A 26936-nucleotide genomic window follows, 5' to 3' on the forward strand; every position below is an offset into this window, starting at 1 on the left:
CCCCCCACTGGATTTCACAAAGGCCTCATTTGTTATATCCAAGCAGAGTGCTTCCATGGTGCTCATCTGCCACAGAACTCATTTTGCCTGTCAACTACTATATGCAGTATGGATGCTTGAAGAGCTGTCCAGACAGACTGAATCTGCACCTCTTGTGCTAATGTTCAAATTAGAATGCAGTCATTCAGATTTCACACTGCTTGAATTTGTGATGCATATCACAGCTCAGTATAGAGAAGTGCTTTTTTTTGGGGGGGGGCAGTTATTATTTCTCTTTTTTTGCATAGCAATTACAGTTCTATAAAGTTCTGACATCTTAGTCAGTATCCCCTGCCCCCAAGTTAAAAAGGCCCAAACTCAAATTGCTGAGAGATGTGGCTTAGTCATCCTCCTTGGAAAGTACCCAGAAATCTGACTATTAGTACTGCCACTTTCCGATTTGCAGCCTCAGGCCTAATTCTAGCATTATCTCTGACACTGGTCTCTGATATGTTTGCAGAAATGATGGTTTTACTGTTCTCTCTGTTTCCTGTGCCAGTGAAACTGACTTCGCATAGTCAGTTTACTTCTGAATGGATTAAGTCTATGTCTATAATTTGATTCTTCACAAGCAAAGGAAATTCTTTAAAAAAAAAAAACCTACCTTCAAAACCAGTCACCTCCCACTCCAGCAGAAGGATTTCCAATGTGCTAGAGAGTGAGGTGCTGTGCAATGACATGTCCAGCCCTCTTCTGGCAGTAAAGTATGATACAATAAGCAGGAGCATTTGCATTTTCCCCTCCAAAATATTATATTTGATAGCATTTATTTGCTATAGATTGTATGCAAATATTTGCCAATACCTGGGTATCATTTTTCAGTAGCAGTGAAGGGCCTCCAATTTCAGTAGTAGTCAGAATCACAAAATATCCAGTAGCTGGCAATATGATACTCAAAATGTGGCAGAACAAAACAAAAAGCAAAGTCAACATGTATCAGCCACTAGTGCTTGATAGTTATCTGACTGACAATATTTGATAGTTGTATTAGTATTTAGTAAACCTTATTTTACCTCCCTTCATTAATTAAAAAAACTTTTTTGCATGAAAATGCAGAAATTATAGGATTTCAAAATCTAATTTCAGTGTTTGAAATCAAAACCCTATGTTCCTCAAAATTTTCATTGTTGGGGAAGTGCTCCAAGTGATTAGGTCAAACTGTTTCAAAAATTGGTTCCACAAACTCAGAGCCTATGCAAAATGGCTATAAAGGCTGGCCTGGGGGCAGACTTGGGGCATGGTATCCACATGACGTATGCCCCAACTTTGTCCCCAGGGCGGCATGACACAGCAAACCCTTCATGGCCTGGGCCCAACCTATTTAAGGAATCGCCTTCTTCCATATAATCTGCCCCGTGCACTCAGATCCTCTGGGAGGAATTTGTTGCAGTCTGTAAAGACCAGATTGACTGCGGCCTCCCAGAGGACTTTTCCCACAATCGCTCCCACCTTATAGAACGGCCTGCCGGACGAGATCTGCCAAATTACCAACAGAGATAGCTTTAAGAAAGTTGTCAAGATGGACCTCTTCCAGCAGGCCTTCCCAGAATAGCACCAGGCCACGTAAAGATCCCCTCACAGACATATATATGTGATGACTCTGCCCACTATTGTTCTATTGTTTTTAGATTTTAGTCTTTGTAATTTTAATCGCTAGAACTATTTAATCCTTTTTCAAGGGGTGGAATTGTATATATTACTGTATTATTTTAATGTTGTATGCCGCTTAGATTGTCAAAACAAAAAGCAGGATATAAATATAAGTTTTATTATTTATTTTTTATTTACTCCACATGGCATGTGGCATCACAACAGTCCTCTGGTGCTGCATCCACATGATGCAGTGCAAAAGAAGCACCTCAAAGCCACAGCACCGTGGCTATTTCACCCTTTCCAGGGCCACAAAAAGGAGCTGCTTGTGGTTGGATCTTTTTATGTGCCCTGGAAAGGCCTGATTGGAACCATGGCGTGCGATTGCCACAGTCCTGATCCATCACAGCTGAAGGCAGCTGCAGACCACAGAGCCCCTCAGTCTACTATTGCTAATCATCCCAGCCAGCAAGGAAAATTATCAGGGATAATGAGAACTGTAGTTGAACAAAATATAGAGACCCACATTTGAAAACAAAAAGTCAAAGAAATGAAAAGGAAGAGAGAATAAAATATTCAGACTTGGCAAAGTTATATGAAATAAGCTATTTATAGCTTTCTTGATCAAGCTGAAGAATAATCCACATAATTGGCTATTTTATGACTACAAATGAGAACTGTACCTTTCTCCTTATGCTCCCCTCAACAAACCTTGTCTTTTATGATCTAACAGACTTTGATATTCTTAAAAGTATGACTGAATATTTAACATCATTCGAGTTATTCTACTTCAAGAACATGAGGCTTCTTCCTCTGTATCATGTGGGGTTTGGAATAAGGTATGTATGGGAGGTAACCATCCTTTAGATTGTTAAACCAGGACATCTTGATTGACTGGCTTCCTTTATGAGTGCTGTATTTGTATAAAGGACCTTAAAATTTCCATCATGCCTTTACTTGCATGAACCTCTTTGAGACACTCCCTTGAGATGGGGGAGGAGACACTTTGCCTTATATTGTAAGATATGCAAAAGCAAAGTGTCTCCTCCCTCATCTCAAGGGAGTGTCTCAAAGAGGTTCATAAAAGTAAAGTAAATCTTATATTGCAAGATCAGTCCTCTGTCCTTTGGAGTAATGGAAGAGGAGAATAATGGTCTTGGTATCTAAGTTGCAAAGCTAGCAGAGGGTAGGATGTAATAAACTGGAGTCTCTCTTGAAAGCTCTTTACAGAAGGCAGATTAATACCATTGGAGGGGAAAACATGCCATACTTGTTATTACAGGGATGCAAACTGAATATGAAAGAATAAAAAGAAACAACATTGTGCTTTCTCAGTAGAGTTTATGTTGAAGATGATAATCTTTATATGCAGAAATCCTTTTTATGATTCAAAGACAATAATAAAACTTGGAACCAGATATTAGGACAGCATTTAAACCAAACATTAGGACAATAGCTTACAATTTTATATATTCTCCTCCTCCTCCTCCTCCTCTTGTTATTCCTCCCACCTATCCTCATACTGTATCCATGTACCAGACTAGGCTCAAATATGGTAACTGAGCTGAAATAACCAACGGAGCTTCATGATTAAAGGGGGGTTTGAATCCACATGTCTCTCTGTTTGTAATCCAGTCTTCTAACATGAGAGTGGCTCCATCTCATTGCACCAGGCTGCCTCTATTCCTTACAATAAATAGACATTCCATTGTACAGGACAATACCAAAAGGCACCAGATCCCATTTGATTTTGGAAGCTAAACAGGATCAGCTCTAGTTAGTACATGGATGAAAGATAGAGTCTTAGATAGAGTCACCATAATTTGATAAGCTATAAATGTAATACATAAACCATACTGAGAATAGATCTATGAGAAAATTTCTGTTCAAAATTCTCTACCCTACTTTTGGGCAGAAATGTTGTGCGGGTTATTTCAGTAATTTTTTCCAGAAGAGAAGAAACTCTTAGGGGTTGTGCAGACCGGCTATTAAGGCCAGCCTGGGGGTGTTGTTGGAGTATGGTATTTATACGACACATGGCCGGACTCTGCCACATGGTGGCATGACACCACACACTGCTCCAAATGGCGCATGGCATCATGGCGCTCCTCTGGCGCTTTGTTTACACAATGCAGCACCAAAGGGGTGTGTTAAAGCTGTGGTGCCGTGGCTACCACACCCTTTCCAGGTTGCAAAAAAAAAAAATAATAAAGCTGATTTTTATGGCTCCTCTTTGCACCCAGGAAAGGCCAGATTGGGGCTGTGCTGTGTGGTTGCTGTGGCCCCAATCTGAGAAGATGGAAGCGGCTGCAGGTCACTCATTCAGGGGCGATCTGCACCGTCCCTCAGTTTCCTAGAGGTAACGCTCACCATTACACTAGACAATGCAATGTAACATGTAGTCAAATGTGTATAATAGCAGGTATTGAGAAAGATCCTTACCAGGAGCTGGGGAAAGGTGGGAATTTCATTTCAGTCTCAAGTGTAATATGAATTTACCAACATTTCTGATTTCCCCTCCAAGTTTAACATTGAAATAATTTCAAATTTACAAGAACTTGACTTGGGAGAAATTGAAAGTCACAGAACTATACCTCAAGGCCCATGCCTGTGAATACTTAATACTTTTAAAAATGGCTTTAAATTCTTGTGTCTCAAAAATGTTAGTGTTGAATTAGAATCATCACTACTTCCTAAGTGCAGGGATGTAATTATTTGTGAATTTCTTTGGCACTAGCCATTTGGTCTAGTTTGAAGCAGGACAGAGCCTCTCTCATTTGCCACAGTGGTTTTTGAGCCATGTCCATTCTGGAAGCCCAGAAAGGTATTACCTTTTAGCAGCCCTCAAAGTCACTGTTTCTCCCATCTTTGCTTTGTTAGTTCTTGTTTGTGTGCATGGGAGTGTGTGTTTGTGCTGATTATTTCACTGATAAAACTAAGAAACCTTCTTTGGAATTGCCTATGGAGTTCTGTGTGATTTGGAACTGATATACAAAGGGTCAGATCCCAGGCTGAGCACTGCATCAGCCAAGGTATACTTTCATTTGAGTATCTTAATTCCCATATTATATATTGCGGGTGCCATTTTGGTAATCTAGCAATTTCGGTAACATCTGCTGTATAGCTAAGTATACATAAAGTTGTGCAGCTTAGACCACAACATTAAATTCCAGCCTGCTTTTCATGATATATACATAAATATAAATAAATAAAAGCAAAACACATGCAAATTTGGGACAGAATAAATCCCAAACTGTGAAGATTCTTGTCAGTACAAAATTCTCCTCACTAGGACTATCCAACACTTGAGAAACATATTATGTCCAAATATTCTTTCCATCCATGCCTGAGGGGCTTCTCATCTTTAACATTTATGCAATGGGGAAATACATCTTGGAGCTCTGTATGCTAAAAATAACTGTATGTATTGAATTTGTCTACTGTAAATGAAAAAGAATTTGATTTTACTTTGGTTTTTTTGGGGGGAAATTGCAAAATTAGCAAACTTCAGACCTTCTTTCTCCTCACCTTTCCACTCGGGCCCTCCGTTCTGGTAGTCAAGGTCTGCTGTCTCAGCCCAGGATTTCCTCTGCCCCATCCCGGATTCGCCCCTTTTCACTCGCTGCCCCTCACTCCTGGAACCTTCTTCCCCCACGAACAAGAGCCATCGATTCTTTAACCAGCTTCAAAACGGAGTTGAAAACCATCCTGTTCAGAGAAGCCTTCCCAGGCATTGCATAATTGTCGCTTACTATTTGATGTTCTTGTGGTGCCTGTTTATTGAACCATTTCCTGTATTGCTATGTACTGTATATGCATTATCCTACTTGAGAGTATGTATTTTCCCTGGAAAATGATTAACCATCCATTATGAAGCCTCACCCTCCCTCCAGTCCATCTCCCTTGGTCCAGGCCTTGGAGGTAGAGAGGAACTGCTGGACCTCTTACCCTTTCCCTCCACCACTCCCTTCTCCTTCTGTGTCTTGTCTTTTTAGATTGTAAGCCCGAGGGCAGGGAATCGTCTAACTAAAAGATTGTATGTACAGCGCTGTGTAAATTTACAGCGCTTCATAAATAAAGGTTAATAATAATAATAATACTATCAAGGTACGGCTCACAAAAAAGGTCAGGATAGCACCAAAAGAGTCCATTTTATCCAACTCTTATCTTAGAATTTGTATGCATATAGACACAGCTCTAGCACATTATGGTTTAAATCCTATTGCTCATCACAATTAGAGTAGTAACCTATGGTTGGGACTGTCTAGGAGGATTGAGGACTTCATTGTCAGAAGTAGCACCTGAATCCAGTCTGCCGTGATGGCTGTAGTGTCACACTACACTATACAGTGGCGCCTCGGGATACGAAATGATCGGGTTACGAAATTTCCGGGATACGAAAAAGTTGGATTGGCAAAAACTGTTTCGGGTTACGAAATATTTTTCGGGTTACGAAATTCATTTCGGCGCGAAATTCAAATGCTGCAAAGTGCAGCTATAGGCTTTCCAGTGCTAACGGAAAAGTGTTTCGGGTTACGAAATTTTCGGGTTACGAAAGGAATGGCGGAACGAATTAATTTCGTAACCCGAGGCACCACTGTACTCTTCTTTTAAAAAGTTAAAACTTTTGTACCTCTGAAAAATGAAACAGAGCTGATTCATCATTTTCTTTTGAATCCGCAGGGGCATCTAGCTGTGATGGGCTAGAAGAAATCTACAGAAAATACATTTAAAAAAAGGCAAACATTTGAATATGAAATGACAACACAACCAGTATCAGTATTCCTCTGAAATATGGGGAAATTCTGTTTGTATCTGTGCCTCCTCAGGACACAAAAGAGTATGAAAAAGTCACTTTCTTAAGGGACTAGTAAATGGCAAACTGTAAAAATATCAACACCACGTTTTGCATGCAAACCTTTGCTAGAATCAATGTAACAAAAGAAAGAAAAGCCACAAAGGTAATTCCAAAGAAAGTATCACATTGCTTGCAACTAAGCCAAAGGCTTTTATTCTTTTTGTTGCCAGAATTTAAATTAAGATTTTTAACTAACATGGTATTGCACTAAAATGCTATGCTAAATGAAGGAATCAACATTTCTAGGCTAAAATATGCAATATTATTTCAAAATCAATTAGCTGGAAGTAAACCTCATCAGCTACAAAGGAACCCATATTCAAGTAGAACCTTATGATTTTTCAGCACTAGAAAGCTTAGGTGTGCTTGCTGGAATCTATATCCTACCGCATAATTAATAGCAATCTTTGCAGTCTAGGAAAAACTCATTTGGAAGATAATGAATTTCTGAAATGCTTTTAAGGCAATAATGAACCTGATTCTACCAAAGTTAAACATTTGTAAATTCCACTGATTTCAACAAGTAAGATTTAAGTACATGCTCAACATTTAAAATAAAATCAGTGGGGCTTAAAATTACACACTTTCCTATTGAAGTAAATGGTGATTTTAAAATGGCCAGTCTAACAACACAAGTACATCCAAATAAATTATTTGGGTAGTTCAGTTTTAGCACCTTGATAGCACACATTTCTAACATTTTTGGTGCTATCATATGACCTGAAAATAAAAACAAAGCAAGCTCTCAAATTCTATCTAGTCTTCCTGAATCAGAATCATCTGGGATATGATTCTCTAAAACTATGGTTAAAGCAGAATTTTAAAAGTGGGTCTTAGATTTTAACATACAAAGACGATAGAGACTGGCCCTTATGATAGAGCATTTAAGGGGTGTTCACACACTTCAACTTCAAGAGTAACCTCTTCAAAATAATGCCAGTCCTGTCAGGATTTGATGCATGGGCAAGCTGCCTCGAGTCCGAGGTTAGGGGAAAAAGCAGGATGCAAATGAATAAATAATAGAATAGAATAGAATACTGTACTATAGTATAGAACAGAACAGAGCTTCTGTTTTAGCATTTAATTAAATAACTATGGCCCTCTACAGGCAGGCCTAAAGTGCACCCGTCACATGCTAGGGGTTGGCCGGGGGTGCACTGCCCATACTGGCCTCACCCCTAGCACGTGACAGGGGTGTCAAAATGGCGGCACCCTGTACATATGGGCACCGTCATTTTGATGCGACAGACGCTTAGCATCTGCACGTCCCAGTGTGTTTGTGACGCTGCAGGTGTGCCATTGGAACCTGCTTTTTAAGGGTTCTTTTTGCTCCGTGGGGAAGCCCCGCAGTCTGGAGGCTGCAGCTTCCCCGCAGAGCAAACCAGGGCGGCTGGGGACCATCCGTTTTGGGCGGTCTGTATCCTGCCTACGTTTCTTTAGCTGGCACTGTTTTCTGCCTTTTAAAATAATGTATGAAAGACATGTTTTCTGTAATTATGTAAGATCATATAATGTACTAAGAAATATACACTGTCTGGAAATTGTGAAGCAATGGTAAAGACAGGGAGTAATATATTTTGTTCCAGATCATTTTGGAAAATCTGAAGAAATGCACTAAATCTGCAGGAAACAGAATGTAGCAGTTACACAATGACTGTATTCAGCAAATATGTTTCTATGTAGGAAAGCCAGAAAAGTGATCATTGCACAATGTAACCAATGTACAATGGGTTCACTGGGCATCAAGACTGATGCACAACAGGAGACTAGCCAGTGCCTATGTGCATTGGTACAGCCTTGCCAATGTCCTGTTACACATTTTCACAATTCAGGCAGGGTTCCTTAGTAATTCTACTACATTGCTAACTACGTAGAAAACTATGCAATTCAAACTGTGGCAGAGAATTCTGGCTGAAATGGCAATATCATTTACATTTCTACACCACTTAATAGTGAACTTAGCACTCTCTAAGAAGTTTACAATCTATGAGCCAATTGCCCCCAACAAGCTGGGTACTCATTTTCTGTTCTATGAAAAGATGGAAGCCTGCGTCAACCTTGGAGCTCTGGGATTGAACTCACAATGTTGTGGTTGCAGTACCGGCATTTATCCATTGAGCCACCAGGGCTCCTTATTTTTTAGTGCTTTTCAGAGACCTGAAGTTACTTAAGGAATATAAAATATATTTATCTGTAACTTAAATGCATGCTGCAGCCCTGATCCAGTGCCTTGTCAGCGATAAAAAGAATGGCAAAATGCTGCTGCTTTTAGCACCAGCAAAAAGCCACCTTTGCCACGGTGGCTTTACAGTGCTCCTTTAGCACAGCATATCTATGTCGTTGGGCATGTGGTGTGATGCCAGCATCAGAATGTCATGTGTCCCTGTCAGTGCTTCAAGCTGGTCTGTTTAGCGCCATAGTTATTAGTCTCAGCATATCACCAGTTTCTGCTTCTTCTGAGCTATACTTTTTAATCACCTTCATGAATGTCTAAAAATTAAAAGTATGCATGAAATGAAACAAGTGCCTTTACTGATAACCAGTGGTCTAAGATGGGGATGGCAGAATGGAGCTCTACTCTGGTTGGAATACAGCCACTATTGATAGTCTCTTTCTTTTCTCATTTCAGTTTAATTTTTGATTTCATGTGCTTCCAAATATAGGCAAATTAATTGTGTGTGCTAAAGGACATGTGAAGCAAGTGAAAAACAAGAGGAGTCAACAGCTGTTTCATGCAAAAGCAACGGTGAAGATGATATGCTTGGAAGAATGTCAGACTGCATTCCTGGACCAAATACTTATGAAAGTTCTGTATTTTACAATACTTGAAAGTTCCATTCGAACATCAGTTTTTACATGTGCTTAGAAATTATTTTGGCACAGGAAAGATATGAGAGCCACTGAGGTGCACTGGTCTCAGTTTTGGACTAGGACTGGGAGTCCAGGGTTTGATTACTCACTCAGCCATGGAAATGCACCGAGTGTCCCAGTCTCTCAGTATTAGAGGAAAACAATGGGAAGCCACTTTTAAATAAATCTTCCCAATATATCAGAGTCAACTTGAAGGTATGTAACAAGAATAGTAGTTAAAGGCAAGGCAGTGATAAATGAGCATCTTATTTTAAACATTGTATTTTTCTTTCTAAAATATTTTAGGATCTCCCTTTTTGGTTTCCTGCTCATCAGGAGCCCAGAATCTTTGGAAAATGCAGATGTGTGTGTGGGGAGCCTCCATTCAATTCAGCCTCCAGCCTTCACATCTCTAAATGTAGCTGAATAAAGTAGAGTAGGAAATACATATCTTACTTTTATTCAAATGGATAATAAATTATCTAAAACATTAGAATTCATTTTAAAACTTTTAAGGGTTTTTTTTAATGTTCACCTCTGCAAACTGAAACAACGGAGACTTTATACATCCTTCAGTAGAGTTAGATGAATCAGAACAGCAGGTACTTGAAGAAACCTAAGACAAAAGTTAGCAGAAAAATAACATTAGGGGTTAAAACTCAAACAGAATGTTGAAACCTGTCTGTAATTCATGTACAGCTGTATGTAGCTACTGCTAAGTAGTATGTTCCTCCTTCCCTTCCCCTATCATCACCATCATCATCTGCAATGTACTTTCAAATCAAAATGTTACAGGAGAGATAAAAGAAATTACTGCTGGAGGCTAAGAATATCCAACCAAAATAAGGGGAGGAGAGAATGGAAAATGTGGTTTGGTAAGAATTATACGAAGAATAAAAGAAGTGGAAAGAAACAAAGGAACTGGAAAGTAAGAAGGAAAAAGAGTATGAAAACATTTTTAAGTCAAGAGAAAAAAATTAAATTGAATTCTATAGAGAAATGGAAACCAATTTAACAGAAAAGGGGATAAAGAAACATAAAAGATGAGGTCTAGAATAGGCTATGAGAACTAACGAATTTAAAATAAAACAAAGATATAAGATAAGACATTGGAAGGCCAGATAAAAAGGCATTAGATGCTCAACTCTGGAAACTTTGAATAGAAAGCTTCATATGCAAAGGAACTATTATGAGTTTTTAAATAAGTGCCAACTGAATACTGCCAGTTGAAAAAAATCATATGCAACACTAAAACACCACAGAGGAAAGAGTGAAACAAAAAAATGTACATACAAGATCACCTTCCATTCATCTACCATATAGTGAAAATAATGGAATGGATTCAAATCTAAGTGTGGAAAAATGAAAAAGGTCTAAAATCCTGTGCAGTTCTCTGTACAGTGGATACAAGGATGCAGATATCATTTAGAATCATTTAGAATGGGGTGGTGTACAGAGTAATGTTTTCCAATGATTAGCTAGTGTATGAAAAAGAAACAAGGTAAGCAGCTTGGAACAGAGGTAGACTTCACCAACATATAAAATCAGAGAGTTGGAAAAGACCACAAGGGCCATCCTGTCCAACCTCCTGCCAAGTCCAACCTCCTGCCATGCAGGAAGACACTATCAAAGTATTCCCAGCAGATGGCTATCCTGCCTCTGCTTAAAAAGCTCCAAGAAGGAGAATCCACCACTCTCTGAGGCATCATGCTCCACTGTGGAACAGCTCTACAATCAGGAAGTCCTTCAAGTGGAATCTCTTTTCATGTATCTTGAAACCATTGCTCCACGTTCTAGTCCCTGGAGCAGCAAAAAACATGCTTGCTCCATTGTCAGTAAGACATCTCTTCAAATATTTAAACATGGCTAACATCATTTCATCACCTTCTCTTCTCCAGGCTAAATATAACCAGCTCCCTAAACATCTCCTCATAAGGCATGTTTTCCAAACCTTTCACATACCTAGACACACTACCTTGCCCACATCCTTCTTGAATTGTGGTGTCCACAACTGGACACAATAAAATGGGCCCTAGGTATCCGTGGGGGGATTCATTCCACACACACACACCCCGCGGATACCAAAATCCGTGGATGCTCAAATCCCATAGTACTCAATGATGGCACGCCATCATTGAGGACAATGGCACTTTGCCATCACCCCGTCCCGGGTGCCAGCCTTGCTATTCTCACTGCGGCAGACAGCATGGGGGTACCTCTTCTTCCTCCTTTCCCTGCCTCCTCCCCCTCCTCTTCTTCTCCTGTCATCGCTGCCTCGGATCTTTCTCTTTCTCTTTCTCCTCCTCTTCCTTTTCTTCGCTCTTCCTCCTCTTCTCTTTCTTCCCCATCACCGCTGCTGCTCCTCCTCCTGCTCCTCTTACCTTGCCATCTCCACCTTCGTCTTCCTCTTACCCCCCATTGCCTTGTTGCTGCTCATCCTCTTTTCCTTCCTCCTCCTCCCCACATCCTCCACATTCTCCTCCTCCTCCTCTTACCCCCTGTTGCCCTGCCGCCACTTGTCCTTCTTTTCTTCCTCCTCCTCCTCCTCTCCGCTCTTCCTCGTTCTCCTTCTCCGTCCTCCTCCTCTGTCAACGCCACCCCCCGCGGGTTTGCTATCCATGTATGCTCAAGTCCGCAGATATGGAGGGTGGACTGTATGCCAGCTGAGGTTTGACCAAAGCAGAACAGAGTGGTACTACTATTTCCCTCAATCTAGACACTATACTCTGATTGACGCAGCCTAGGATTGCGTTGGCTTTCTTAACTGTTGCATCACTTTGCTGACTCACGTTCACATTGCTGACTCCTAGACTCTTTTCACATGTACTGGTTTAAAGCCAAGTATCACTCATCCTAGATCTGTGCATTTAATTTTTACTGCCAAATCTTACATTTTCCCCGTTGAAATTCATTTTCTTAAGTTTTGACCCAGCTTCCTTATCTGGTAAGGTCATTTTGAATTTTGATCCTGTCCTCTGGGCTATTGGCTATCCTTCCTAATTTAGCATCATCTGCAAATTTGATAAGCACGCCCTGTATTCCTTTATTCAAGTCATTGATACAGATATTGTGTAACAAAGGGCCTATGACAGAGCTCTGTGGCATGCTGCTAGCCATGTATCTCCAGGAAAAGGAGCCATTGTTGAGTACAGTACTCTCAGCCAATTACAAATTCACCTAACAGTAGCATGGTTTATCCCACATTATATTACCTTATTTGGGGGACTTTGTCAAAGGCCTTACTGAAGTCAAGTCATGCAACATGCACGCTACAAATTTAACAAATTTGTAAATGCCAACACTGATACTCCACTTTCCCTTCGTGGCTATAATGTTATAAAAGCATGGCACCCCACTCAGAGCATTTGTTAAAGCAAGCAACTTTCCCATAATAACAATTCCAATAAATAAGTGAATGAGTCTTCATTTTGAATTTCGAATTTAACAACTGTTTATTAGATGAATAACTACTATGACCAATCAATGTTCAAGAAATATGCTCTCAATAAAACAGAATACTACATAATTCTTCTCAATGGATTATTAAATGCAAATCAGGAATGCCAAATTGGGCCTTTCTGCTAATAACATTCTGCGGTTGACACCTTGGAGAAATAAGCTTATTAGAACCAGACGATTTTAGATGCCTTCTCTTGCTGTTGTTTGCAACACTGGAAAAGTGCATATACTAGTACAATACACCAACAGGATTTCATCTTAAACTAGCACTGCTGGTAATTTGGATTGCACAAATGCTTAAGAGTTAGGGTTAAGCTTCCCAAATTCTTCCCTCCACACCCAACAGCACATTATTGCATATGATGCTAAGTGTGTGTGTGTGTGTGGGGGGGAATTGTACTGCTACTCACAGAATCCAACATACAGTATTTATCATGGTATAAACAATGCAGGCCAGAATCCACCTGACATACGTAAAACACACTTGTAGAGCTGGGTGAACATTAAGGTTACAGGGGTACCCCGGGTTACGAATTTAATTCGTTCCGCCGCCGCTTTCGTAACCCGAAAGGCTTTCGCAAGCCGAAAACCCATAGGCGCTAATGGGGAAAAGCCGCGATTTGGTGCGAAAAAGCGCCGAAAAGCACCAAAATTTCTTTCGTAACCCGAAATAACCTTCATAACCCGGAACAGTTTTTTTCAATTGATTTTTTTCGTAACCCGGAAATTTCGTAAGGCGGCGCATTCGTATCCCGGGGTACCACTGTACAGATGAAACAAATGCAAGAGAGAAAGATTGTCAGATGTTACTGTAAATTTTAAATTCATCCATTGTTAAAAAAACATTCACAAAACAGTACTGTAAACTGGTATTGTAACAATTTCTATAGGGTTGACATTTTGGTCTATTAGGGAACCTTAAAGAATAACAAATTTGTTCCTATACAAGGCCTTTTATACAAAATGTAAGGTCTGTGTTTAATGAATTGGGTCTAGTTTATGAAAGTAGATCCTGTAATAATAATTCCTGAAAGCCTGTGTTATTATAAATTCATTTTTCTTTGGGGTGGCACCAGACACTTTTAAACATCATAAACAATTAACACTTGAAAATCTATTTTCTTGGATCAGGCCACAGAAATAAACTTTTTATTAAATAATCAGTCAGAAGAGTTGCTCTTGAATGTATCTATTTGCATTGAGATCTTTGTATTGATTAGGAAATTAGGATCTAATAGTATATATAAAAACATTTTAAGTGCTTTTAAAAATTAAAAAAAAGTTTGTAAATTCATTGGTCCACATTTCCATGTGCTTATGAGAAGGTCACTAAAACACACACTGTCTATGAATAACTCTCTTCCCAATAAAGTCTAATAGTAACTCAGTGGGATGAAATTAATGCCACAACTCTGAACCACTAGTAGTCTATGAAATGAATATCGACAGGCTGTGACAGAAGAAAATACAATTGGGTAGGAGAAGGAATGCAACGAAGTGGTTGGACAATGTAGAGGAACGCAGACATAAAAAGGATAAACAAAACTATCAGTCTGGATAGGTTATTTCCTAGTTCATTATGGAGAAACCATTTCAAATTGTGAAAGTATTTCATGCCTCTCAATTGACATAAAATGTAAGTTTCTATTTCTCTTAGATGGTAGAATTATGTCACTTTCTCCAGATAAACAACCTATCAAATAGTTGCCAAGAAAAGTTATATCACTCTCCTTTCTATCTGTGAAACATTCTTTCCTTTAATGAAAGGATTAAGTGGGAAAGATAATGGCTTACTTCTTGTGCAGTCAAGGCATGTTCTCCTGCTAACAGTAGCATACTGAGGCCTCCCATTTGTGTAGGATCTGTTGAGAAAGAAAAATAGATATGCAAACATCTTAGTCAAAATGTTTATTTTGAGAAGTGGGCTTGTGCACGTTTTAATGCCTTAAGTGTACTGGCCCTCAACACTGAAGATAAAGACTGCAGTTCTTGAAATGAATGTGTTTTGAATCATATTGCAGGAAAATGCTTCTGCCTTTTCCTAAAAACCTATTTACTATTTTCCAAAAATTGTATATTTTTCTACTGCAATTTGATCCACCTTGTTCCATTAAAAGTGTGTGTGTGGGGGGGGGCACAAATAATACCAACGGGTAAACAGAATACATGAACAATTCCAACAGTGGATGCCTCACTGGAGGGAAAACTTGATAATACTACAACAATAAGCTATTCATAAAACTATTCTACTACTAAGAGCTTTAAACATTACAATAAAAAGCAGAAAACACATATGACTGGTTTGAAATGCCATCCATCAATTTCTTCTACATAATAATAATATTTATTTACTTATACCCCGCTCTTCAGCCAAAAGGCTATCAGAGTGGCTTACAAATTGTTAATTAGACATTTCCCTGGCCTCAGGCTTACAATCTAAAGAGACAAGACACAAAAGGCAAAGAGAATGGCAGTGGGAAAGGGGGGAAGTCCAGTAGATCTTCACTCCCTCTGATGTCTGGACCATGGCAGATGGATTGGAGGGAGGGCCCTTAGAGGAATGGAACTGAGCTGTGATTGTAGACCTATTCCTGATTTAGATGATCTGGAACTATATCTTAAGTGTGGAACTTTACATTGCAACCCCATCCCCACCCCACGATGGACCACACACACATTCCTGTCTGCTGGAACTGCTATCTTATCACTTCTGGTTGCCATTTTGGACTATTTTTCAGACAAAACAAATATTTTTTTGAGGGGGAGTTAAACTATCACACTTACATGCACTTTTGGAACAAACAGTGACTAAAGAAGATGCCAAACAGCAAATTAAATTGGAAGGAAGGTCATTGGAAAGGTGAAAGAAAAGTGGAGTTTGCATATACTTTCCCCACTCCTACCCTACAGAGATCAGGGCTTTTATCCTTTCATATCTGCCACTCCCAATTGGGGAGGGGAAAATATGTCTCCAGGGTACATGATGGACAAGGCCAGTCCATAAGAATGGTCCTACTGATGGCAAAAGACATATTCCCTAGCAGAGATGTTCCAAGTGGTGAGTGTCCTGTTGGAGTCAGGATCAGAGATACTAAAAGTACAATCCTTGGTTACCTACTGTGATAAATCTGCTGGGCGCTTCAAGGAGAAATAGAAATGTTGATACTTACCTGTGATACACTCATTTCCAGCAGTCAGGGTCCTAACTGAGGTTTGGGTAGCTCCTCCCATTTGCTCCTATAAGTAGGAAAAACAAAAGCAACAACCCGGTCCCCTATAGGGAGGAGCTAGCCATCTTGGAAGCCAGTCGTTAGCCAGCCAATGTAAAGAAAGGCAATAGCCATCCATATCAAAGAACCATCAGTTATTAAAACAAATAACTAACTGACCTATAAACTAGAACCAAGAACACATATCTCATTGGAGAACTCCAAATGATATCCATCAGGTGGAGCCAGATCACACAGTCAGCACCCAAGGGTGGGTAGGATGTTAGGACCCTGGCTGCTGGAAATGAATGTATCACAGGTAAGTACCAACGTTCCTTTTCCCAGCAGACAGGATTGAAACACTCTTAAGTTTGAGATTAACCAAAGCACCCTCTAGGATAGGGAAGAATGTGCTGCTAAGGTGACAGAAGTGTCCGGCACCACCTCCTGTAGGGCTCTTGGAGCAAAGGCTGCCTCTGCGGACTGAACTATGTCCAGCTTAAAACCTCTTAAGAAGGTGAAAAGAGACTTCCAAGTGGCTGCTCTGCAGATCTCTGCCAGAGAGGCACTCATGTCCAAGGCACTGAAGTAGCTGTGCTCTTGGTGGAGTGAGTCATCATCCTTTAGGAGACGTCAAGCCTAGAACCTGGTAACACTCTCATATGAATTATATGATCCATCTACTCAGGGTAGATGGCAAAACTGTCTCAGGGTCCCCTGGTGGAATAAGACAAGCAAGACCTCTGAGGTCTTAAAAATGGAAGTCTATTTAATGTATATTTATAGCGCTCTGTGTACATCCAGCATGTGCCATATCTTTGTAGCCCTTTAGTTGGTCAAGGCAAAAAACGCCAAAAGCAAGATATTCTGCATAACGAGGAATGCTGAGTTAACCTTTGGGACAATGGAAGGATCCGGGTGAAGCACTGCCAAGTCTGGTCTGAAGATGTAAGGTTGTGTGCTGAGCTCCCAAACGTGGCAGCAGAAGTAGCGGCTGTCAGAAAAAAGGAGCCTTCAAAGACAGATGTCTGAACAAAGCCTCACGGGGAGGCCCGAAAAGCTTGACCGTCCGAACCTTGAGGACTGAATGAAACCCACCGGAGGGAACAAAGTCCAGTCGGTGGGGTCCTGATGGAAAAATGCCCTTAAGCCGACTCTTGATGTGAGGGTGGGAAGAGAACCTAGCTGCCCTCTTTGAGGCAGAATGGATGAGATAGTCACCATTTGGTTGTCAGTTGTCTTGGATCACCACGCTTGATGTCATCTTGGAAGAACTGTATGAGGCTGGAGACCAAAAGGTGGAGACATTTTATCCGCTTGAACGTAATGTTATTTGGACAATCTGAAGTGTATCCGCAGGTGAGATTGGTGGAAGCTAAGATGGAATCCACCACCTCTGAGAAGTATTGGCAACATACTAACATCTGTTAATTTGTATGAGCAATGGTGAAGTCACTCTGGGTCTGGATGAAGAATCGGGTCCTGAGCCAAGAAGTTCTGGCGAGGTGGTAGAGCCAAGGGTGCCACCACCACCAGGACTCTCAGGATCCTGGCCATCCGCCTGGAAAGGAAAGGACTCAGAAAGCTTAGACCAGGAACCCCAGACGTAGAGAAGTAGGACCCTCCTGACTGACCACAGATAGATAGTTGTCACTGTGGGACTGTTTCACTAAGGCCATCTGACCTGAGCCAGGTGAAGGCCACACTCACCCCCTGTATCATGTTTGTGTCTGGTGCGATCTGGGCTCTTCCTCGTCCCCAATCAGATGTCCGTTAAGAATGCACAGGGAGGTCCAGAAACTCAAAGACTCTGTATCCCGGGGGGGGGGGGGGGAGACTGGGGTTAAGTGACGGGTATTTAGTGGGATGGCCTTCTGGTGAGACAGGAGAGGTCCTGTAAAAATCTGACACAGAAGCTGGTCTGGAGGAGGCTGAGTATCACTTCATCCAAACCCCAGAGGAAGGCTACTGACACGAACGGACCTTGGTCCTGGCTGTCTGAGGATTATAAAAGTTGACGTGGAGATAGTTGAGTCAATCTAGCGACCGGGGGGGGGGGGGGGGGATTAAACCCCTCTTGTGGCCAATGGCACTCACATCCCCTAGAAGCCCGGAGAAAGAGACAGGGAATCGACTGCGAAGGATCACAAAGAAGCCATGCTGCTTCTGTGGCTGAAGCACCTTCCATCTATCATGCCAAACCTGGTAACTCGATGTTGACTCAACTGGAGGTTAACCAGGCAGGAGACGGATGTGGAGACCCCTCTTAATCTAGTAAACCACCAGTGATACCATACGCTTGACAAACATCTAAGAGTCCACTGGCAGCCACAAAGTAAGGCTCAAACTGGCGGAGCCTGATGCCAATGGTGAAGCCCAGGCCTCGGTGACAACCCAGGTGAGACAGAAAGTGACAAGCACATTGCTAGGGCCCAATGGAGAGAGACACCATCCCCAGGCTGAGCTCTTTCTGGGATGGTGGGAGAGTCTTCATCTGGAACATCTTGTTTTTTGTTACCAACCTTAACATTATCTTCATTATCATCATCATTAATAACATTATTTTATTAGGGTTTTTAAACATATATGATTAAGCATTCAAGATTAAGCTTTGGCCACCATGATGTGCTGGGCAAAACTCTTTCCAAGATGGTATCCCGTATAATAATAATAATAATAATAATAATAATAATAATAATAATAATAATATGTTTTATTTATATACCACTATTCCAAAGATCATAGCGGTGAACAGCAAGCTAGCTAATTAGCAAGTAAGCTAATAGCTTGAGTCAAAATAGCGGCCCTCTCAGTGGTTCAAGATGGCAGCTCCCATCCATGTGTTCAAGATGGTGGCCCACATACCCGTTGCCTTACATGCCAGCAAACAACGAGCCCTCCCTGGCCATGCCAAGGCATAGGGAGGGGGTCATACAGCCTGACTCCAGGGCTGATGCTGCTAAGGGCAGGCAAGCCCATCCCTCACTTGCCCCAGTGGTCAGGTCTAGGCTGTTTCCACAACCAAACGAGGGCTGAGGCTGAAAAGGAGAAGGCCCCTACGTCTCTCCTCAAATGGGAGCTCCCTGGGGAGGAGGGAGCTCTGGCATCACTCTAGACATCCTCAGGTTAGTTAGGTGCTGGAGTGGGGTTGGGGGAGGGTGGGAAGGAGGTCTCTCATATCCCTCCCTGGGGATGCCTCTGTCCCCTCCCCCCCTCCAGAAATGCCTCCTGAGCAAAATAGCCCTGGTAGCATTGGCGAGCTTGCTCAAAGTACTCACTGTCTCCATGGGGATGACTGTCGGCGGGTTCACCTCCCAGAACCCTGGCCCTGAATAGGTTGGTGGAGGGAAGGGATCTCATCAGCAACTCAGAGGGTGAACCCCTCCCCTGGCTGAACCCGTTAACCATCTGTGTGCCGGAGAACTCTCACAGACGTTGTCTCTTGCGGCTTTGGCTGTCGCAGTCCTAAGGCAAAAGGGGGGGGAGGGGCGCTGAGGATATGGACTCTTGGGCTCTTACCTTGAAATAACCACCTGAAGGAGGGATAGTAGGCTAGGAAGGCAGGGGAGTCACTTCAAGAATGCTGAGCAAGGAGAAAGGTTCGCAAAAACGCTTCCCCCACAAAATACCAAAAACATTGAGACTAGAAAAAAGTTTGCTGGCTCACAAACGCATCCTGCTATGAGTGTAGGTAGGAAAATGACTGGCTTCCAAGGGGGGCTAGCTCCTCCCTATTGGGCACCGAGTTGTCTGCTTTTGTTTTTCCTGTCTATAGGAGAAAAAGGGAGGAACTACTCAGACTTCAGGATGTTACTAATCTGTCTGCTAGGAAATTGCTTGTACTCACACAAAACTTGATGCTGCCATTATCATAGTGCCTGAAAGAACTATCCAGTTTCCCACCTGGTCAGGTTTTTGGGAAAGTTTTAGTTATAGCCTGATGATATGGGCAAGATGCTTGAATAAGTCCTTCCCTCCTTGTGTAAACAGGACCCTTGTTGATTTAGGCTCTTAAGATCCAGTAGATGGGGACTAACTAGGTCAGTTGGTGGGGGTGTTAATACTTCACTATGTTAGAGGAAGGTACCTACAGTATTGAAGAAGGCTGTGGTGAACCATCTCCCTCACTGATATCTCTTTTTTTGGAGGGGGAGCAAGGTTATAGTGTATTTGGTGGCTAAGTAATTTCAAACATTCTTGGAGGGAATGGATTATCTGGGTCTATTTCATTCTGGTTTCATATGAGGATATCGTATAGTTTGGACTAATAATAATGTCTGGATGAAAAACAATAGAAGCATTGTATTATTGTTCCTCCTGCTCTTCTCACTGGCTTGTGATACTGCTAATCATGGTACAGTCAGCCCTCCATATCCATGGATTTTTTTATCCACAGATTCAAGCATCCATGGCTTGAAATTATTACAAAAAATATAAATTCCAAATAGCAAACCTTGATTTTCCATTTTATAAAAGGGATACTATTTTGCTTTGCCATTATATTTAATGAGATGTGAGCACCATGGGGAATGCTGGAACCAAACCTCAGCGGGTAACAAGGTCCCACTGTATTCTTTTTTATTGGTTCTGTGGGATCAGAGTAGGATGCGCTGGTCTAAATCTTTTAAATCAGTCCTATCTAAAGTATAGTGGGCTCTTTTTTATCCGTGAGCTTGACATCTGCAGATTTGAGCTTCTGCTGATGGCAAGCCCCATTGTTTTTAATGTATGTGTATACATGTGGCTGCGCCAGTGGCAATGCACATGTCATGCCACCACAGGAAACAATGGGACTTGAGGTCCTGCACTTTTTTGGTATCTGTCAGGGGTGGGGTCTGGAACAGATCCCCCACGGATATGAAGGGACAAGTGCAGATCCCTTAAAGCTATTCTTAATTGGAGAATATACATGTAGGTAAATCCAGCTGCTTCAATGGATTTGTTCTAGTTAGGACTAATAATATGTTTGTATGAAAAACAATTTGCATACAGAAAATTTATTTTCCAGCCCCCACACCCCACCCCCAGAAACAAAGAATGTGGGTGCAAAAATTGTGGGGTTTGTTTGTGCAAACCCTGTGCAATTTTTCAGAAAAATCCCACACGTTTCTAGAAATGTTTTTTTTTGGGGGGGGGGGGGAGGGGGGATAGAAATGAGTCCTTATCACCAAAACAAGAGTTTTGCACCAAACTTCCAATATTTTTTGTACAACTAATGAGAGTTTGCACAAAAACACAATTTATGCACAAATTCCATTATTTCCAGAAACAAACATGGGTCTTCTATGGTATGAGACAGGAGTGAGACCCAAGGTGGATGTGTGCTTTATCAGATTCAATTCTGTTTTGTTTTGAGAGTTATGATGTTCAAATCTGAACTTTCTTCCTATTTTTTTCTTCCTTAATAAATTCTTACCAGCAAGTATTTTTACTTTAATATTTTATTTTTCAGAGCATTGTAACAGCATTCTGAAAGTACGAAAAATTAAAAAAGCACTCTAAACAACTGAACTACAGTACTCATATTTATAATCATTTCAGTAGAAATAGTAACTTTTTCAGAGATCAACCCCCACTGAACATTCTAGACTTATTTTTCCAGGTAGGGTAGCAGCAGCACATTGATGAATAACTGCTTAATTTTTATTTATTTTTTAAAAAGTCAACTTACACAAGACCTCCTCAATTTTCTTATTTCTATCTGTTAATCACGAAGCTTAACTATTGGAACAGGGATGTAAATCCAGACAGCCAAGTATAAATCCATGTACATTCTATTACACACGAATACCGGCCCTGTATCTGGATACAGTGGAAATGTGTTGAAAGTTACATGTGAACATTTTTATATGATTAAAGATCAATAATCTATGTAAACAAATACACAGACTGTATCTGTGCAAATATAATGTGTAAGCATTCCTGAGGAGATCAAGTACAGTAGCTAAGGCTGGAATACACAGAAATACAATGTGCATTGCTTGTGCACTACAGTTTAAAATTGTACTTCAGGAAAAATAGTAAATTTTGAATCATTTCCTAGGAATATTAAACCCGTGATCATCATTTACATAAATGTGCAAAATCAAGTGTTTACATAGAAATGTTCCATTTGTAACTAGGAGACGTCATATTTGTGTACAAAGATACAGCCGCATCAGTCTTTATCTGTATGCAAAGGGATCCCATAGCATCTTTGAGACTAGATGAAGTACAGTTGGCCCTTCTTATACACGGATTCAAGCTTACACGGTTTGAAAATGTTCCAAAAAAGTATAAATTTACCTTGATTTTCCATTTTTTTATTAGGGACACCATTTTGCTGTGCCATTATATTTAATGGGACTTGAGCATACACGGATTTTGTTATACACGGGGGATCTTGGAACCAAACCCCAGCATATAACAAGGGTTCACTGTACACTCAATCTATGAAAACTTATGCTACAAACTTATTTCTCTCAGTTAGGAGTTTATCACACAGGAGGAATTTCTAATCTCTTTCTTTGATAAAATTACCAGCTTGGTAGATGAAGGGAATGCTGTGGATATAGTATATCTTGATTTCAGTAAGGCCTTTGACAAGGTTTCCCATGACATACTTGCAAACAAGCTGGTAAAATGTGGGCTAGACAAAGGAACTGTTACATGGATCTGTAATTGGTTGACTGGCCGAACCCAAAGGGTTCTCAACAATGGCTCCTTTTCATCCTGGAGAGAAGTGACCAGTGAGGTCCCACAGGGCTCTGTCCTGGGCCCAGTGCTATTCAACATCTTTATCAATGACCTGGATGACAGAATTGGGAGCATACTTATCAAATTTGCAGATGACACCAAATTAGGGGGAATAGCTAATACCCCAGAGGACAGGATCAAGATTCAAAATGACCTGAATAGACTAGAAAGCTGGGCCAAAGCTAACAAAATGAAATTCAACACAGAGAAATGTAAGGTATTGCACTTAGGGCGGAAAAATAAAATGCACAGATACAGGATGGGTGACACCTGGCTGAATGAAACTACGTGTGAAAGGGATCTAGGAGTCCAAGTAGACCACAAGTTGAACATGAGTGAACAGTGTGATGCGGCAGCTAAAAAGGCCAATGCTATTTTCGGCTGCATCAATAGAAGTATAGTGTCTAGATCAAGAGAAGTAATAGTGCCACTGTATTCTGCTCTGGTCAGGCCCCACCTAGAATATTGTGTCCAGTTCTGGGCACTACAATTCAGAAAGGACATTGAGAAACTGGAGCGTGTCCAAAGGAGGGCGACAAAAATGGTGAAGGGTCTGGAAACCATGTCCTATGAGGAACGACTTAGGGAGCTGGGGATGTTTAGCCTGGAGAAAAGAAGGTTAAGAGGTGATATGATAGCCCTGTTTAAATATTTGAAAGGATGTCATATTGAGGAGGGAGCAAGCTTGTTTTCTTCTGCTCCAGAGAACAGGACCCGGAACAATGGATGCAAGCTACAGGAAAAGAGATTCCACCTCAACATTAGGAGGAACTTCCTGACAGTAAGGGCTGTTCGACAGTGGAATGCACTCCCTCAGAGGGTGATAGAGTCTCCTTCCTTGGAGGTCTTTAAACAGAGGCTGGATGGCCATCTGTCAGGGATGCTTTGATTTGGATTTCCTGCATGGCAGGGGGTTGGACTGGATGGCCCTAGTGGTCTCTTCCAACTCTATGATTCTATGATTCTATGATTCTCTTAAGTGGAGCCAGAACGCATTCACGTGAATTTGCTAGTTCAGCAAATTTACGTGAATTCAAATTGCGTTTGAACTGACTTCCTATTGCCCGAAAATAGCTTGCCATTGCCTGAAAATTGCGTGTGGTAGTCTATCATGCAATAACGTTAAACCCCATATTGCGTTCCGATTGGATTATACTTCCAATTTCCCTTGTCTGATAAACTCCTGAGTCTCAAATGTGCTACAGCATCCTGCTGGATCATATTTGTGGAATGCAAATGTTATAAAAAAGGTAACATAGCAGGTCAAATAATGTCCATGTTTCTATAACCTTATCGTGTTCCATTATAAAATTATTTTGGGAATCAATCGAATAGCCCACTGATGTTACACAACTAATACTACAATGAACTACAGTACAGTCTCGCCTAAACAGATCTAGTGCTATCTAGGCCTTATTCAGCAATGTTGGGTGTGCAACTACTACTGTTACCAACCAAAAGATAAATAATAAATTAATAAATAAAACTTTTATTTATATCCCACTTTTTTGCTGAAGGGCAATCAAAGCGGCTTACATGTTAAAACAATACCAATATACAATACACGATGCATATACAATACAGTATTTACCCACCCACCCCTTTAAAAAAAAATTAAACATAATTGTGCTGGTATTCTGGCTTTTTCCCCTTAATGGATTTTCAAAAATAATAAAACATGGATGACAGAAATGGTGGGCAAAATGGGAGAATTAGAAATGGAAGATGGTTTTCAAAGAAATATCTGTGTCTATTTCAGCACAAAAGTAAAGAAAGTTTGGAGTAAAAAAAAGTCTAGCAGTGCATTTATAACTAACATTTATTTTAGCAGAAACTTTTTATGGTTTAAAATCCACTTCCTCAGATACACACTGATATGTGGTGGGGGCCAAGTGAAATGTTACAGGGAAATGGTCAATTGTCTTATCAGAGCATAGCCTTTCCAGCATCTGGTGATACGATTACAGGAGCCTCCTATGATTCTATGCTGTTGATTTCCTCCAAATTGTAAAAACCAAAAGCGCCCTGCCTTCAGGAACTTTACTTCTCTTATTATTATTTTATCCATCTAAATTCAATGAATGAAGCAGATTGTTTACATAATAATAAAAAACCTCACTTAGAAGCACTCACAGAAACTGCGAGAATTATGCCAACAGAGATCTCAAACTCACCTGCCATTGCAAAGTTCAGCTGAGGCATTTCTTCTTTCTTCACCAACTTTTTGGGACTTGGCAAATCTTTTGCAGATTCTGATGGGAATGCCCACAGCTTCTTTCGGTTAGTAACAGTGGATGACTGGGTTTTCACAGGTTTGCTTGTAGGTGGGCACCACTTGTAGCCAGGATTTGCTTTCATAAATGCATCCTTGTACTATAAAGACGGAAAGCGATATTAAAGCACAACTGTATTTTGTATGAAACCACAGGAATATATTTGTATTACATATGAATTTAAATCTAAGAGTGCAATCTCAAAGAATGTCTACTCATTCAAAAGCACATCTCCCCACATTCACTTGGGATTATTCTCAGTTAAATGTTCACTGGATTCCAGGCACTAGCCTAAGTCCAGTGTGAATCTGGTGCACATTATGGATTTTCCCTCTTCCCTTGTCTGCTGCAAAATCCTAACAGCACCCAAAATGTTTCTCAGCCCTCCACAGCAGGTTTTTTGGATGTTGGGGAGGCTGCAGCTGGAAGGGGATTCCACTGCACCACATTTAGTGTTGTATGCAGCTCACAATTTTCAGTGTTTCACTGTGACATATTATACCCTACATGTTCAGTTTTATGTCCATACAAATAGACGTTGCTGAACAAAAGGATATAAGAGGCTCCCTCTTCCTTTCCGCATCAGGTACAAACTTTTGCTACTCACCTTTAAAGCCCTGCATGGGCTGGCCCCTCTTTATTTAACTGATCTTCTCTCTCCCTACATCCCTACTCGCACTCTCCGCTCTGGTAGCCAAAGTCTCCTCTCTCAACCCAGGATCTTCTCTGCCCCGTCCTGGATCCGTCCCTTCTCTCTTGCTGCCCCTCATTCCTGGAACCTTCTTCCTCTGCATGCTCGGCTCATCGCTTCCCTAACCAGCTTTAAGGCTGAGCTGAAAACCATATTGTTTAGGGAAGCGTTCTCAGGGAATTTGTGATTGTTATCTGGCTGTCTGACAATATTTGATATGATGTGATTTGTTTGATATTTGATGTTTTTAATCTGTTTTTTCCTTTCTATATGGTCCTCTTTTAATTTTTATATCTTAGAATGTACGCCTTGGGCAGGCTTTTATTTACTCTAATTTTACCGACTTTGTACAGCGCTGTGTATAATTACAGTGCTATAGAAATAAAGTTTAATAATAATAAGAATATAATAATATGAAAAGGGGAAGAAAAAGATGCATCTAGATTAGATAAATCACATTCCATTTTAACTATGTTTCAAACTGTATAATCACAGGTTAAACAAAAAATGTATGTAAAATAAGCAGAATCATAGAATTGAAAGAACCACAAGTGTCATCAAGTGCAACCCCCTGCTGTGCAGAAATACATATTAAAATACTCCCAAAAGATGCCCATCTAACCTCTGTTTAAAGACTTCCAAAAGGGGAGAGTACACCACTCTTCAAGATAGTCTATTCCACTCTCAAATAGCTTTTACAGTGAACATGTTCTTCCTAATTTTTAGGTGAAATTTCTTTACTTGTAATTTGAATCCATTGGTTTGTGTTCCTGGCTGCATCTGCACGGAAGAAACTGCCACGGCTTAATGCTATGGAAATTTGGGATTTGTAGTTTGTTATGGCACCAAAGCTCTGACAGTGAAGCCGTAAATGTCTCCCAAAATTACAGTTCCCACTAAGCCATGGCAATTAAAGTGGTGTCAAACTAGATTATTTCTGCAGTGCAGATGCAGCACCAGTTTCTGGAGCAGCAGAAAACAAGCACATCCCGTCTTCTATCTACATGAAATCCCTTCGTGTAGAGATGGCTATCATGTCAACTCTCTACCTTCTCTTCACCAAAGCTAAACATACCCAACTCATTAAGCTATTCCACACAGGGCTCAGCTTCTAGACCTTATACTATCTTGGTCACACCAGTCACTGAATACAATCATAGTAGTTACAAGAATATAAATTGTAACATTTTACCACATCCTCTATGTATGACAATGTACTGTATGACTCTATG

At 40.8% G+C, this 26936-nt stretch overlaps 1 protein-coding gene across 7 annotated transcripts in view; it reads right to left on the reverse strand.

The window, feature by feature from the left end:
* LOC121917206 (HMG box transcription factor BBX-like) overlaps nt 1–26936 on the reverse strand; it is a 184931-nt gene that overhangs the window by 56978 nt on the left and 101017 nt on the right. For all 7 annotated transcript variants that reach the window (XM_042442958.1, XM_042442960.1, XM_042442957.1 and 4 more), the window contains 4 exons: nt 24915–25113; nt 14591–14658; nt 9873–9953; nt 6263–6343 (listed from right to left, as the gene is read on the reverse strand). In XM_042442958.1, coding sequence (XP_042298892.1) covers nt 6263–6343; nt 9873–9953; nt 14591–14658; nt 24915–25113 — 429 coding nt within the window. The remainder of the gene's footprint in view (nt 1–6262; nt 6344–9872; nt 9954–14590; nt 14659–24914; nt 25114–26936) is intronic.

This window comes from Sceloporus undulatus, unplaced genomic scaffold, assembly GCF_019175285.1.
Source record: "Sceloporus undulatus isolate JIND9_A2432 ecotype Alabama unplaced genomic scaffold, SceUnd_v1.1 scaffold_12, whole genome shotgun sequence".
Lineage (NCBI taxonomy): Eukaryota > Metazoa > Chordata > Lepidosauria > Squamata > Phrynosomatidae > Sceloporus > Sceloporus undulatus.